The following is a 15,537-nucleotide window of genomic DNA, read 5'->3' as shown; positions in this document are numbered from 1 at the left end:
ACTTTGGTGTCAGTGCAGAAAGGGAAATCTGTGATTTGCAGGTTTTTCTAATTAGTCTGAATTTTAATCCTTCCCAATTTGTTAGACTTCACTTGAGCATTATGCTCCACATTTTTGTCCATCTTCACGTCTCTTCTAGGCCCAGGAAGTCATTCTTATGAGTAGTAGTGATTTTGTTGATTTTTTTTTTTTAATGTTCCTTCAGTTTTTCAGTGCTTCATCTCGTGTTGTATGATGCCACATCTCTTAATATATAAGGCACTTTCATAGTATTTATAGGGATCTTGGATTTTGGACTTCAGTCACTTCATTTAGTAGAAGTACTGTCGGTAAATTACTGGTCATAGTCAAAAGAATAATAGAAGTATTTCTGAACGTTTTGTTTTTATGAAGCTCTAAAGTACTGGTAAAATACGTAGCTGAATATCTAGTAATGCTGTCTAACTCGTAGTTGGACAGTTAGTTGTTCCAGTTATCTGGTGCTTGCAGCCTGGCAGGACATGTCTACACATATGTGACACTCATGAAAGATGTAAGGAGTTGGGAAGTGAGTGAGTTGGGGGCAGCAGTGGGTATGCTCTTGCTCCGTGACTTTCACTTTTTTATTTATGAAAATCTAGAGATATTTCAGAAAACAGAAATAATGGGATTGGAAGAAGCAATGGACATTAAAAAAAAAAAGTGGATATGTGTTAGGAGGGGATGAAAAATGATGTTATGAGACAAAGTTTTATTCTAGAACTCTCCCTCTTTCTATCCCTTCCTCGGTCAGTGCTTTTTATTCTTAATACTACTTGCCCACATGGCAAGAAAGCCTTGTGTGTGTTGTATTAAAAGTGGCTCAGTCATCTTAATCGTATTTTAACTGTAACCATGGGATGGTTTACAGGATAAACCCAAAGTATTATATGGAGTATTTTACATTTATTTTGCAGGGTAATTCATTAGGTACTTTAAACACAAATGAGATGGAGAGGAAGGAATATTATACTCAACAGCTTCTCAAAAAGAATTGTATGAAATAGTTAAGAACATACGTCTTTTGTAAGGTAACCAGAAACACATGTACTTAGTATTTTGGAGAGTTTGTGTTTGTGTGTCAGTAAGGGCTGCTATATAACTTCAAGTATGTACACATTTACGTTTATATTGTACATGACATAGTACTTGAGTCTGGAGACTTTATCTGATGTATTTGTAAAGATGATTTGTATGCCACTTCCTGACAGCTACACTTGGCAACAGGCCACCCTTGTGCTCTTACATTCCTTCCTTAGCTGTCCTAGACTGAAGACAGAACAGTGTCTCTTCTGTGTCTGAGACTTGGTGCCAGTTGCTCTCATGTATGCTTCCCAGCTTTGAGCCTGGGTTTACTGGGGTACCAGACAAAAGGTGTTCTCAGCATCTTCACCTTGAAAGCCACAGTCTCTACAAAATGAATGACTACTGACCATAAAGCTTTCCAGCTCCTTCAGTTCTCTAGCAGAAACATCTGTGGATAAACCTACTCACCAAGGCCACTCGAATGACTTCCAGCAGAGTTCACTGCTTGTGGATCCAGCTTGCTGTGTTCCTGGGATAGATGCTGTTCCAGTATGGTTCTTCTATTAATTTTTTCCTAATGGTGATCAAGTTGAGTCATATTGAGTCATGGAGATATTCTGTTTCAGCTTCTTCCACTAAGGTTGTTGTACCAGATACTTGAGGCTGCAGAAGTTTCTCATGAATTTCAAATGCAGAAGTACCTGGTCCCCACGTGAAGCATACCTTTACACTAATGGAAGTAATTCCAAGATTTCTAGATTTTTTTCTACTGTTCACAGAGGAGAGCTATTGTCAGGTAACAGTGCCCAATGCCAGAAGACAGATCTCCTGTATCATAAGAGTGGAAGGATCTGAAAGCTGGAATGTCTCGCAGTAAGTTACCTATAAAACATACCTGTCTGTATTATACACACCTGGTAGCCAACATCAGCCTGTCTGTCTCCCGCAGCCCACCTAGAGAAGAAGTCATGTTCTTGTGGAATTGATTGTCGTGTTGGTCCAATCCTCTTAACAGACCAAGGGTTAAACTGCCTAAATAATTGCTGCGTGTGTTTTTGCAAACTCCACAGGTTTCAGAAACTTTAGTTAGAGAACTGGCTGGTAAGAGTTATACTGCTCCTGCAGTTCCATCAGGAGTTTAGATTCCCTTCCACACAACAGAAGTTACTTTGGTTCCCTCACTAAATTATGTTTCTTAACATCAGTAAAGCGACCATGGACATTCAGCCCTCCATGTATCAACCATTTCACAGCCACAGAGGCATCCTGGAGCAGTGTTGTCTATGCTAGAGTAGTTCCACAGGTCCACTGGCTTGAGGTCAGATGTGAAAGTAGGACACAACATAAATGTGAAACTGAGTAAGAAGTTACCAGCAACTGAAGTTTTTAAAGGTAAGTTATCTACATGAATGTTCTGCATCTGTTCTTGCTGCTTTCTCTTTCTGGAATCCAGAAGAAAGTGAGGTTGTGCTTCAGTCCAGACAGGAGGCAGGGCATGTGGATGTGCTGCAGAACAGCAACATGTTTAAAGCATTTGCAGCGCCTTACTTCAACCAAAGTCACAATATAAGGTCTGTTAGTTATGCAAGGAAGACCTAACTTGCTATGTTTTTGTAGGTGGCTGGCTATCTGGCGACTTTGTGTCTTGATTTGAGATATCTATCTGCAGTCATATTTACTGGAGCATAAATTCTTTTTTTTTTAATATATAAATTGAAATAAATAAAACTGTTCAAAGGTGAAATGAAACCGCTGAGAAAAAGTTTTTAAAAAGGAGAAGGGACATGCAGTCTTCTGCATGACAAGAGCACTTGTGAATAATGTGAAAACAATACAATCCAGTGGGCACTATGAAAAACATGCATGCATTAAGGAATGACTGCAGCAGATGCTGATGTGCAGTGATCTCAGATCTATGCCAGAAGTGTCACCGTGTGCTGTGACACCTTCCACAGGTGTGTTGGTCACTCACAGGATTTTTCTGAAATGGCTTTATGCAAACAACTCTGATTTGGGTTCAGACGTAGAAATTATTTGGCATTAAGGTGGAATTACGTTCACAAACTGTGAATCTCTTTACATACAGACTTGGGATGATTTGAGCTGAATAATGTGGATTTTGGTAATCTGCTTGTAAACAACCCTAAATGACACGTACAAAGATGTTGTATCTGCTCTGTCTCAGAAGCAGTCAGTAGTGAGTTCATCTCTACTAGCGTTGCTTCTGGAAGTATGTGCATCCTGGAGCCCTACTGCTATGCTCATGAGATCTAAGGTGAGCTTAGTCCTTTCTCTTACATTTCAGGTGTATGTTTTATTGACTGAAGTTTTAGAAATCTGGTTTTAATCTATGCATACCTTACTAAAGCTTATTTTAAACCTGCTGATGTTGAGCGGCCGCCTGATAGCATTCAGGTGAGAGATTGATGCTCCTACATCAGAGGGTGCAGGACAGTCATGAACCTTCTGGTAAAGCCAGGAACGTGTTAGCTGTGTTTGCTCTGTCATTGTATTGATGTTGAGTAAATAAGGATCCCTGAAGGAAGCAGTGATCAGGAATGTGTGTTTCATCTCTCCACTCAGGAGACATGGGGGTAAGTGGAAGCAGCTCCTAATGAACTGATCCATGAAAGTCTCTGATAACAACACAGAACATGTGGAGGAAACTTAAAAATATTTCCAATCTGCTTCCACTTTTACGAATCTGAAAACTGTTACACCAGATCATCTTACTTTGAAACAAGCTTCTTTCCTTCCTGCAGCTCCCACCAGCCTCCCCAGTTCCCCCCAAGCCAAAGGAGCTTTCTCTGCTGCTGCCACAGAGGGTTTGCAGGTTAGCCCAAATAGCTGAAAGCTGTGGTTTTTATTAAAGAAATCACTGCTGGTTAAAACCAACAATGGAGCACAGCTCTGAAGCCATCTAAATATATTAGCATATATGGGCTTATCCTCAACACGGAAATAAATCTTGAACCCTTTTAAAGGACTAGATTACCTGTAGTCAGAAACAAGGAATATGGAAACATTTGTTCTTGTTGTTTATATATCTTGCAATAAGCTCTCTCTGAAGAAAGAGGCACTATTTCACCTTTAGAGCACACATTCCTTTGGAACCAAGTACAGAGATGTGTGGTGTGTCAGGCAGTGGTATGAGATTTTGATTGTCATCATGCCCGTACAGATGTTCTGCACTGCAAGGTAAGAATGACCACAGCTCTCACACTTCAGATAGCAGAACTCTCAGGCAGTTTGGTGAATAACACAGACTCTATTTGGACATACAAAAATGAGACTTCTTCCCTGCAGAGTGAGGAGCCTGACAGCAGTGATTGGCTGGACTGGAGCCTTTAGGAGCTGCACTCCAGTCCTTTAATATGTTTACTTTTCCTGATTAAAATATTATCTAATTCACATTAATTTTGTAGTAAGGAAGGGCTTTGTTTGCATGGCACAAATTTCCCAGTGTTGTTCCCTCTCCTGGTATGATCTCAGATGGTGCACCTCATATTGCTGTCATCTACCTGCCCTTGGGCTTTGATAACGTTTCTTCCTTAAAGTAGTCCTTGCGCGTGAGTTTGCTCCTCAGCTCTAGCCAACCTACCTGCTTTCCAAAGCTGCTAGTGAAGTATTTTCTTGCACTTGTCAGTGTCCCTCTGCTGCCATCTGTCAGGCAGCAACAAAATGGAACGGAATATTGGTGGGAAGCTTCCTCCTCCACTGCCATACCACCAACATCTGCTTCTGATGTTGCAGGGCAACATAACACAGGAGGCATTACTTTTGGAGCAGCGCTCGTAGTTTTGTTCTGGTTACGCACAGCTTTGTTTTTATTTTCATTCCGGTTTCTCTAAGTTTCCCTACCAGCTTAATCCGAACTGCACGAACACTTTGGGATCAGGTGCTGCAGGGGATGCAGCCATCTCCTGCCCACCTGCTCTTTCGGTCGGCGTCCGTTGTTCGCAGCTCCAGAGCCCAAGTCAACCAAACGCGCTGCCCGGTTGCTCAGACGCCGCCGGACGAACACAGCGCCTATTTACAAGCACGCCGCTTAACGACAGGCCCAGGAGCAGGAGGAGAAAGCAGCCGTGGCCTGCTCACCACGAGCGCGGCTCCCGCCCCACATCCCTGCTATTCTTTGCTCCCAGTCCTCGGCAGCGGCCGCGGGGCGCCGAGCGGGGCTTTGTTGGCGGCCGCCGTGTTGCTAGGGGATGGCTGCGGGCGCCCGACACCGGCAGCCAGCTCCAGCAGCGCCCGCGGGGCCACGGACCCGACCGCTCCTTCCGCGGCCCGCGAGCCGAGCGTCCTGACGGGCGCCTGAGCAACGCGGCCTTCACTACGGCGGCCGCGCCTGCAGCACCCGCGGCGGCCGGCAGGGGGGGCCGGAGCCGCGCCGGGCGGGGAGCGGGGCTGTGGGTGCGCGGGCTCGTGCTCGGCTCCGCGGGCCGCGACCTGCGGCCTCAATGCTGCTTGGGTGTAGGAGCTTGCAGGGCGCTCCTGCCAACAGATCGTATCCAGGCTGTGAGGAGTAGGAAACTGAGTGTTTGTATTCTGGCTTCCCTGGAGAGGGTCGTGCGTTTTTCAAATATTATTGAGCCCTTTCGGCTCTTCATCCTCTGCTGTAAGCACCGCAGTAACAGCCTTACAATTTATTTAATGAAATATGTCCAAGAGACGGGAGATCAAAGGGCTGCAGGATTTAAATTACAGTGCTCGTCTAACCCGGGGCGTTGGGGAATACTGGATGTTCCTCCTGTCCGTTCCCAGACAGACGGATCCACGCAAGCTCGGCTAAACTGCGTGCACCCAAGTTCCTCAACAGCAGCGGTTCAACGTACACAGCAGCCTAAAATGAGTAAATCTGCTGTGACTGCAGGAGCACATCACATTATTGGCCTTTCTGCAACTAAACCAACAGCAGCGGTGCCTGCACAGCTCTCTCCCGCCCCGGGGCAGTGCTGCGGAGCGAAGCCACGTGCCCGGGGGCCGGGCTGGGGCCGCTCCCCGTCGAAAGCGAAGCAGCGCCAGAGGCGTCGGAGCCACGTGGCGGCGTCGAGCCCCGCAACGCGCAGGTGCGCAGCAGGAGCGCGGCGCGGCGGGACCGAGGCGGCAGCGCCCGAGGCCGAGCAGCGCCCGCAGCCCCGCGCCGTCTCGCCCCCTCCCGCCCTTGCGGACGTCCCATTGGTCCGCGCCGGCCGCTCGGCAGCGCCCATTGGCCGCGGGTGCCGCCCGTCACGGCGCGGCCGCGGCCCGGCTCTAATTGCCGGCGCGAGGGCGCGCCCCGCCACAGGTAGTGCGGCCGGAGCGGAGCTGGCGGTGCGCGACGGGGCGGGCTGAGCCGAGCAGCGCTGGTGCGCCGCGTGCGTTCCGGAGCGGTACCGCCGAGGGCTCCGTACCGCCGCTCCCCCTCGAGAGGGTCGCCCTGCGGGCGGCCGCTCCGCTTCCCACGGCGCGGTTCGCTGACCCCGGCGGTCTCGTGCCCGGGCGGCCCCTCTCAGTAGCGGGCGGTGGCCTGGTGCCGGCTCGGGGGGAGGCGGAGCGGCGCCGGTCCGGCCCCGCGGGCCGGAGGGCGATGGGCCGCGCGGGGTCGCCGCTGTAGGCGGCAGCTGCCGGGCAGTGGAGCTATGGGCTCGGCGCCTTTGTCTGCCAAGTGAGCCGCCGCGCCGCCCGCCCTGCCCCGGCAACATGGACGTGACCATCTCTGAACTGCTGGAGCTCTTCCTGCAGAGCCCCCTGGTGACCTGGGTGAGTGTCGCGGGGTCCCCGACTTGGAGCGGGGGGAGCAGGGCCCCCACCTGCCGCGGGGTTGGGGGACGCTCCAGCCCCAGCGACGAGCCTCCGCCCTTCGTTCCCCGGCAGGTGAAAACCTTCGGAGCGCTGGGGGGCGGCGGCGAGGACAAGCTCGGCATGTACATGGAGCTGGCGGACGGCGTCCTGCTCAACAGGATCATGCTGCAGATGTGAGTGGGGCGGGGGCCGGGCGGCCGTGGGGCGGGGGGTCCCTGCGGGCTGGGAGCAGCGCTTCGGCGGCTGGGAACTCCCGAACACAAAGGAAGACTCGAACCGATCCGGTTTTGTAGTCTGCTCGGACGCGTTGTGGTTCGGTGCCTTTCTAAAAACATTTAGCTCTTTTTTGGCTGTTCGTGTGCTTCAGGGGAGGCGTGTTGCATTATAAATAAGGAAATGAAAGTACTTGAGCGAGTGAAGCTTTACTGGGACGGTTGCATCTGAAACGTGTCTTCGTGCTGCTGAGGGCTCTGTGTCCTGTATGTATTTTGGCAGAAAGGAAACTTTTGGTAACGTTTATTTCAGGCAGTGCTACAGAGACAGGGCCTGAGGAAAGTTAAGAGTGTATTCAGAGAGCAAGGTGGAAAACAGCTTCTATCGTTGGAGTAAATGGCTACTAAAACTTACACATTTTAAACCGTATCCCTGCTGCTCGTCTGCTGCAGGCAGACCCTGTCTGGTTTTATATCATTTCTGTGATTGCTTCCAAGTGTTCCCAAACGCACCCACTAAAGAGCTCAAGGGGAGAAGCTCTGCCTGGCCTGCAGGGAAGGAAGTGTTCAGAAGCTCCCAGTTCTGGTGCTGTGGTCTGTTCAGAGTGGAATCAGCTGAAGTCTGACCACTGGTTGGTAAAGCTGGGCCCAGCTCAAATGCTTGTGGGAGTTTGTGTTATCATCTTTAAAAGTAATTATCTTTTGAAAATAAGCTGAAAAAAGAAACAAACAACCCCCGGCAGACTGAGAACTCAGCTGGCAGCTCTGTTATCTGTGGTGTTCCCACTGCAGAGGTAACTCAGGCTTACTTTGGCTTCAAGTTTGCTAGCTATGGAAATTCTGCACTGGAACTTCAGTGGAAGGTGAAGGTTTGTGGTTCAGATGAGAATCTAGATCAGCTCCCCTACCTGGGGGTAGTGAAGTAGTGGCATAAAACAGTACGGTGTTGGTTGTGAAGAGAAAATGTTGGAAATGGCATCTTCTAAAGAGTAATTACCCTTCTAAAAGACCTGTCTGTGCGAATTAGAGCCTCGAATAGAGAGTTTGTACCTTTTCCAAAATGTGGGGAACACAGTTTTATTCTGACAGTTGTGTTTGGCATGGAGATAAACGCCCAAACTCTCAAGGAGCTGTGGCAATTGCGAGTTGGCTGCAGATTTAACTAACGACTATCACAGTTATCTAATGCATGAAAGAATTAATTATTTCAAAACAATGAAAATGAACTTAATGCTTGGCCACTCCCAATTCTGGTTACTGAATAGGCTGAAGTTATGTGGCTGCTGAATGCCTGTAACATTCTTGAGTGAGTGATATATTTGAGAAGTACTTTATCAGTTGATGTATACAATAAAGGAGCTTAAGTATTTTGTAATTGGCTATTGAAATATATATAAGCAGAGGTAAAATTGTTCAGGTCTGTGGAACAACTTAATATTGCTGTGGGTACAGGGAGAGAACAGTGAGATCCCATTGAAATAAGGAGCTCAAGTGTATAGGCTGGCAGAGCACAGTTTAGTGTTTTGTTGGATGTTGTATGTTGGTGAGAAATACCCTGGCATGTTTACTTGCCTTAAGCAGTCAGGAAAATAAGTTTTTCTTCCAAAAACCGTCTCTGCCAGCATGTCACAGTGTTCCTGGGGAAGCCCAAGCTGCGTGCAGTAGGGAACTGTCCCATTATTCACAATAGTTCTCCCTTTTTATGTAGCCTTGGCAGCATTTCTGATGGTGGCTAAGGAGCTTGAAGCTAAGATACTTGTACGGAGAGTCTGGAGCTGTTTGACTGAGGAAAGATCACAGTTGTGTTTATGTATCCTGACAAAGTGAGGTGCCATCTGTGACCTTCACTTTTTCAGACTTAACCTTTAGAAATTGCAGTGCAATTACCACTTGCCTATAAATTGAGAGTGCCTTTCAAGGGTTGTTTCTGCTTCAAAGCTCTCAGAGTAGAAAAATAAATGTGTTTTAAAAATGCCTGCTCTCATCAGTTCTGCAAGCTTTAGGCCTTAAGGATGATTTTGGCGCTTGGATTGAGATTTCTTCCCACTGAAATGTTATTAATGAGAGCCTTTGGCAGCATCTGATAGAACTCAGCATACCGTGAGTAAACCTTACCTGAAAGCACATGTGCACAGGGTACAGGGAAGTAGAGTAAAGAGAAGGATTCCTGTTGTGGATAGCTGTCGTCTTACATGTGTTAGTTCACTTTGTAGTTTTTCAGATTTAATTCTGTTTGCCTCCTTATTAGAGCACAACTTACGTAGACGTATGTATGACTTGACATCCAGACACCAGTGTGTTGCAGCACTTTGCTGCAGAGCAACAGATTTGTTTTTATGAAGGTTCTGAAAGCAGAATTATTCTTAATTTCTTTATTAAAACTAAAATGCTTCTATCCTGCAGCCAGTTGGTGTTAAAGTTTAGCGTGTGACTGGAAAGTGTGGTGTCTGCAGAAATCCAGATAGACCTGTTGAGGTGAGACTGAGTGAAAGGAAGGCTGCAGCTCCTTGAGGTGCCCAGTGGGCTGCACTGCTTCTAGCACTGTCTGGTTTTGGTTGTAGTAGATTGGGTTTTGCCCAGATTCTCTCTGTCAACTTGAACAAGCAAAAATCCCAGTTCCTCAACTGGGTTTGTATCAGTGAGATGGCCATGTCACCAGAGAGATGGGGGACTTCTGCTGTGTCTCCTGCCTGTCAGGACCCCGCAGCTGCCTGGAATGGATGACAGTGGGGCTGTGCCTTCCCCAATCCTCCTCCGAGCTATTGGGTTCTGCTGTACTGCTTTTTGCCCCTGAAGGAGCGAGACCCCTTCTGAAAAGGTTGTCTAGGATCGCTTAGTTCTGAGTTGTGATGCGTCAGCTGATAAATACAGCAGAAGAGACACAGGACAGCATTTGGTTTTCCACTTATATCTTAGACATTTTTTTAAGGTTATTTTTGTGTTGTTTTTGAGTGGTTTCCTTTTCCTGTGCATACCCCAACCTGCTCGCGCATGGAGGATACATTAAATGTTGCACATCTGCAGTAGTGAATTAACAGGCTTTATTGAAAATGCTTATGTTAATCTTCAGAGTGCAACTGTTGTGTCCTGAGCTGCTGTGTTTCTGGCAGATTGATGTCGAGTAAATGAACTTCTCTGTGGACAAATCTAAACTTTTTTTTTAGGCAGTTGCATATTACTCTCTGCTATGAGAGAAGCACATGGCACGGCGTATACTGCTCTCGCTGTTATACTGCAGTTGTGTGATACCAGGAGTGTAAGCAAGTATCTACACCTCCTATTTAAAGTTTTATCTGGGAAACAATGCAGGAGTTCATATGTGCAGGCACATCAGTGCTTTATACTGATTGGTCCTAATCCTTCTGGCTGACACAGACTCTGCTTTTCTGCTAAAGCATTCAGGAAGCGGAAGTGTGTTTCAGGAGTACATCTCATTAAATCATTTGCATTAAGGCCTCTAAGTTCACAGGAATGGATTTCTAAATTTCAGCATACCACCCGGTATGTGGTACTGTCAGTCTGTCATCTTAAATTTGGACCTCGTGATGGGAACAGCCCAACTGCTGTGCTGCTGCTGTGGTTTGCAGCAAGCAGCATGCTGAGTGGGAGGCTAAAGGTACATATCCGTTTAACACAGTCACAGTTCAAAGTGTGCTTTCTGCCATTGTTTTCAGATAATTTAGAAACCCATCCAGCAGATTCATCCCTCTTAAGTAAGAGGAGGAAGTTGAGCGGTGGGAGACCTGGGCTAGTGCACTCTGTGCCTCCCCACGGAGAGAGGTGTGTGTGTTGTTGAGGCCGTGGATGCTTGGATGCTCGGTGTGCCTGGGCTGCTGATCTGTTCTGATGCTAATGAGCCTTGGGCCCGGTTTGAGGGCTTCTTCCTTATTTATCTGGATCATTTGTCTGGAATTGCTCAAATAGGATTGTCTTTTTAAATTTTAGAAACAAAATGATTTTTTCCTTGTTTTCTTGTTTCGATTTCATTAATTGCTGCCTTAAGGGGGTGAATGTTCAGGTAGTGCTGCTGACAGCTCCACGTGCCTTGAGCTCATGGTTCACCTACCCTGCCCTTAATTCCCTCTTCACCTCTGTTAAAAGCCTGAAAGAGGCATACAGATTGGAGGACGTACAGCACTTGTGCGTGCAGTGAGGCCCAAGACATCCTGGTAGCTTGGTGTGTTTTTTCTCTTGTCTGTGGAAGGCTGCCCTTGGTCAGGCTGCCTCTGTCCTATTTACTGAATGCTTTTGATACTGGGAGGAGTAGGTGGTTTTTAACAAGCAGGGAAACGGTGCTTCTCTGTGTGGGTATGGGAAAGACCAAACATCATCAATGGAGAAAAAGCAACCCTACAGAAAAGCACTCATCACTGAGGTTGCTGTCAGGGATTTTTCTGATGCGTTCAGGCACCGATTCTTTCCCCTTCTCTGGTTACCAATTTTAAAAAACAACCCTCTTCAATTTTCAGTGTGATCCTGGGAGTTTCTCCCAGTAAAACTCATGGAAATGTCACCAACCAAAAACCAAACAAGTGCTTCAGTATGCAGAGTGCAGTACTGGCAGCTCTGTCTCCTTTAAGGTAGAAGCTTCTTTCAGCACAGAATTTACCTCTTACTGTGTGATTGTTTTTTTGTTTTTCTTTTTTTTTTTTTTTAGCCAGATAATTTTCTTCCCCTGGTGCTGCTGGTATGCTGTGGGGCTGGAGTTGTGGTTGGGGTGGCCGAGCAGAAGTCTGACTGTGCAGCATCTGAGGAGCGGAAGGAAGATGGGGGGATGTGGAGGGTGGGGCAGTGTTTTAGATACAAGGAACGGGCTTCAGGGCTGAGGAAGTTTCTGGGGCAGAGAAAGCGTGCCTTAAGGGGGTGTTGAGCCGTGGGAACTGCTAGAGAGAGGGGACTAAGCGTTAATGACTTCGTGCTACCTCTGATGCGTGTATGAAGTTGTGTTAGTGTGAAACTGTAAGGCTTTCTTTTTTAAACAAGTGTGGGGAAAAAAAAAAAACAACAAAAAACAAATAACAACATGGTATTTTTCCCCCCATTGTTCAGTATGACAGCTGCTGCCAGACAGCTGAGGCTCTCTTCCTGGCTGTAGGTGACAGCAAGAACTTGTATGTGGGATTGGAGAACTTCAGCTCGGCCTTCTCCTTGGGCAGCTTCTCTCTACTGAAAGCCACCCTCCCCCTTTAGATTCCTAGTTTGCCTAAAAAGGCTAAGCATCCAGCTTCTTTGGGGATAAAACTGAGCAGATGTTGACGCAGAGTAGTCTGAGTACAAGCCATTTACATTGCCACTGCTTGCTGTGTTGCTGAAGACCCATTACTGGCAAACAATGTGTGCGTGTGTGGCTTCCACATTGTGCTGTCCGAGCATCAGTGAAAGGAAGTCGTTCGCGCTTCGGGCGCTGAGCGGCAGAAACTGAGGGAAATCTTTACTAAAGATTCTACTCCAGAAGCTTGATAAGATCTCTTCTTTGTTCTTCGTAATGTGTTACTGTGCTGATCGCTACCCGAAAACCTTTTGCTTGTGTGAGGACTGGGAAGAGTCCTGCTGGTTTGCATCAGGGCGATTTGGGTTGTTGCTGCATCAGTTTGTTTGAACCCTGGCACCTCGGTGCTGTCCCTGATGTTATCTGCTGCCAAGGCAGTCGTATTTCCATGTCTGGAGGGGTGCTTTGGGGTGATTGTGCATATAAAATAAAATAAAATTTATATATATATTTATAATATATGCATATATATATATATATATATATAATAGTTATGTAAACTTTAGCAGATAAATTTTAAAAATAAATATTGGAGGAGTTTTTCTCTTACTTCCTAGTCAACACCGGAGTTCAATATTTGGCCCTGTAAGAGCTGTGAATGGCTTAATTTACAGCCGGAGCAGGGAGGGCTCTGGGAGGCAGGTGTTGGAATTGTGTAGGCGTTTGCTGATAAGAGCTTTTATTATAAGGGAAATGCTGGGCTTTGATCTGTGATGTTGGTAGACAAGGGTTTTTAGGTTTTCTTGCCAAGATGTTATGATACACACAGAATGTGAAGGTGCATATTCATATTTATCATTAGCAGCTTTTGTATTTTTTTAATGGGAGAAATAAAGTTGCTTCAGGTATCACTTTAATTCCCTTTCATTAAAATCAGAAGCTTTAGATGTTTTCCCCTGACTTCTCCACAAAGATTTTTTTCCTCCATCATAAAGTATATGCCTACTTGTCTTAATATTTCATTAAAATATGAAGTCTCAGTAGAACTAGAACTGTTAATTGTGAGACCCCGGGTATATGAGAGGGAGGGATAATCTAACCACATCTGGTAGTTGGATGCAGCAAAAGTTCAGTGCTCCCTTTTACCTTCGCTTCCTTGGTGTAATAACACATCAGAGTTCTGCAGTTTGCACAGTGATCAAGTGTTAACACTCTTCTCTAGACTTGAAGTCCTAAAGCCAAACTGTTAAGTCTTCTCTAGGCTTGCCTTTGTTTGAGTGAGGTAAGACTCATATTAACAAAGACTGCTTTGGTCCAATTTGCACAAACTACATATGGTCTGTGCCTCAGGGAAATGAAAATAAGGAGGGAAACTGCCCTGAATTGCTGTGTGGATTAACCTAAGTGGTATGCAGTAAGATCTCTTAGCTACACATAAGTGCAAAGCGTATTGTATTATGAATTAATGTATATGTATCACACGTACTTGTGTCAACTAATTCAGTGAGCATATATTTAAGGTTCTTCCTAATAGTGCGTTATTGAGATGTTAAGTTTTAACACCAAGGAAAGGCATAATTAATTTTCTTTTTCCTCTGCTCATAGAGACCCTCGGCCAACCAACCACCGTGTTAACAAGCATGTAAATAATGATGTCTATCTTCGGGTTCAAAACCTGACCATCTTAGTCAGAAACATTAAGACTTACTATCAGGTAAGATCTGCTCTTTGCTCATTGAACTATGGTGATTGTTCTACTGATTCAATTAATGCAGCAGCTGGTGGAAACTCTACAGGAAATGGAGAGGAAATTGTGTTATTGTGAAAGTACTTCCAACCATGCTTTCCTTAAGAAATAATAATACCTTCTCTAGTGTTATGGTGCTCTGTGTTTTGGGGGGAGACTTGCTGACAATGGAATGACAGAATGAATCATAGAATCACAGAATGGCCGGGGTTGGAATGGACCTCAAGGATCATGAATCTCCAACCTCCCTGCCACATGCAGGGCCACCAACCTCCCCATTTAATGCTAGACCAGGCTGGAATAATGCTTTTGGAATGTGAGAAGAATGGAATAATGCTTTTGGATGTGTGAGACTTCCTTAAAATAAGTAACCTTCTCTTAATGGGACTGCCACCAAACTTGCTTGTGAAATACTGTGTTTGCTAGAAATGAAAATCACAGGTTTATAAAATATTAATGAGGAAAAACAAACTTGTATTGAAGACAGGCTTCCAACACTATGCAGCTGTTTTTTAGGTGTTAAGCAAACTGTTAGATCTGGCCACTTTTGACTCTAACAGACATAAATGCAGAAATGACTGCAGCTTCTCACAAATAGTACTATTCTCAGGTAACATCCTTGAACTGACCATTGGTGTCCCTCTACTAAGACAGTGACAGCTGAATGCTTTTGCAGACTTAAGTACATGTTGGGTCCTGCTGAAAAGCCCTTGGAGTGAATTCAGTTACTCTAAATAGATTTTCAGTATGCACACTGTTGTGTATATTCAGGCTAGCTGAGAGAAGTAACTGTGCTGGTGTTTCCTTTTGTATGTGTTTTTTGCCATATTTGAATGTTACATAGCATAAACCAGTCCAAAAACACTAAAAACTACTGAAATACTCCTGGTAAATGTCTCACTTGTTTAATGGACAAAACAACTAAACTGTGAATGTCTTAATCCTGGACACTTCACTTTTTTGTAAATACAGGAGAGAGACTGTGTTGTTTTTGTACTCAAAACACAGAGAAGTATTACAACTGAATTAACTGCTCTATAATACTAGGGCCTTTTGCTGTCATTGTCTTCCAGAGCTGTTTGCTCTGTTCCATGTTTAATGCCACCAATTCTTTGCTCTGGATTTGCATGGAGGAGTCATCCATACGGCTTCAGGCTTCCCTAAGCAAGTTATAGCTGCATTAGGAAAATTGAGGGTGTAACTTAAGGTTTGAAATGTGGGAGGAGGACATCATGTGTTTCTGAATACAGCTGACCCATGTCTCTGTGGTTGAGAATGGGAGAAGCTGATACAATGTGGTCATTCCTAAGACTTGTGATTTGTAGGTGGGGATTCCATTGGTCATAACTGGAGGCTGAAGTAGTTTCTTGGTTATCCACTGTACAGTATAAGTGTGTATACAGAGTCTGCAAGGAAAGTGGTCTGTATTTAAGGACACTGTAAAGGACTAGACTCTCACTATCCTTCCCAATCCTTGCAATATTTAGTTTTAAGAGTCTGATTCTTCAGGTGTTGAAATTAAAGCTTTTTCTTCAAGCAAA

At 45.7% G+C, this 15,537-nt stretch overlaps 1 protein-coding gene across 2 annotated transcripts in view; it reads left to right on the top strand.

The window, feature by feature from the left end:
* The first annotated feature begins 6,701 nt into the window (after positions 1 to 6,701).
* The window catches only part of CCDC88C (coiled-coil domain containing 88C), an 86,956-nt gene continuing 78,120 nt past the window's right edge, over positions 6,702 to 15,537 (top strand). For both annotated transcript variants that reach the window (XM_042881509.1, XM_042881419.1), the window contains exons 1-3: positions 6,702 to 6,786; positions 6,901 to 7,001; positions 13,855 to 13,963. In XM_042881509.1, the coding sequence (XP_042737443.1) occupies positions 6,727 to 6,786; positions 6,901 to 7,001; positions 13,855 to 13,963 (270 nt within the window). In that variant the 5' untranslated portion in view covers positions 6,702 to 6,726. The remainder of the gene's footprint in view (positions 6,787 to 6,900; positions 7,002 to 13,854; positions 13,964 to 15,537) is intronic.

The sequence above is a fragment of the Lagopus leucura genome, unplaced genomic scaffold (genome assembly GCF_019238085.1).
Source record: "Lagopus leucura isolate 7727_CA_CO unplaced genomic scaffold, USGS_WTPT01 Super-Scaffold_1, whole genome shotgun sequence".
NCBI lineage: Eukaryota > Metazoa > Chordata > Aves > Galliformes > Phasianidae > Lagopus > Lagopus leucura.
This window is presented reverse-complemented; position numbering and strand designations above follow the sequence as displayed.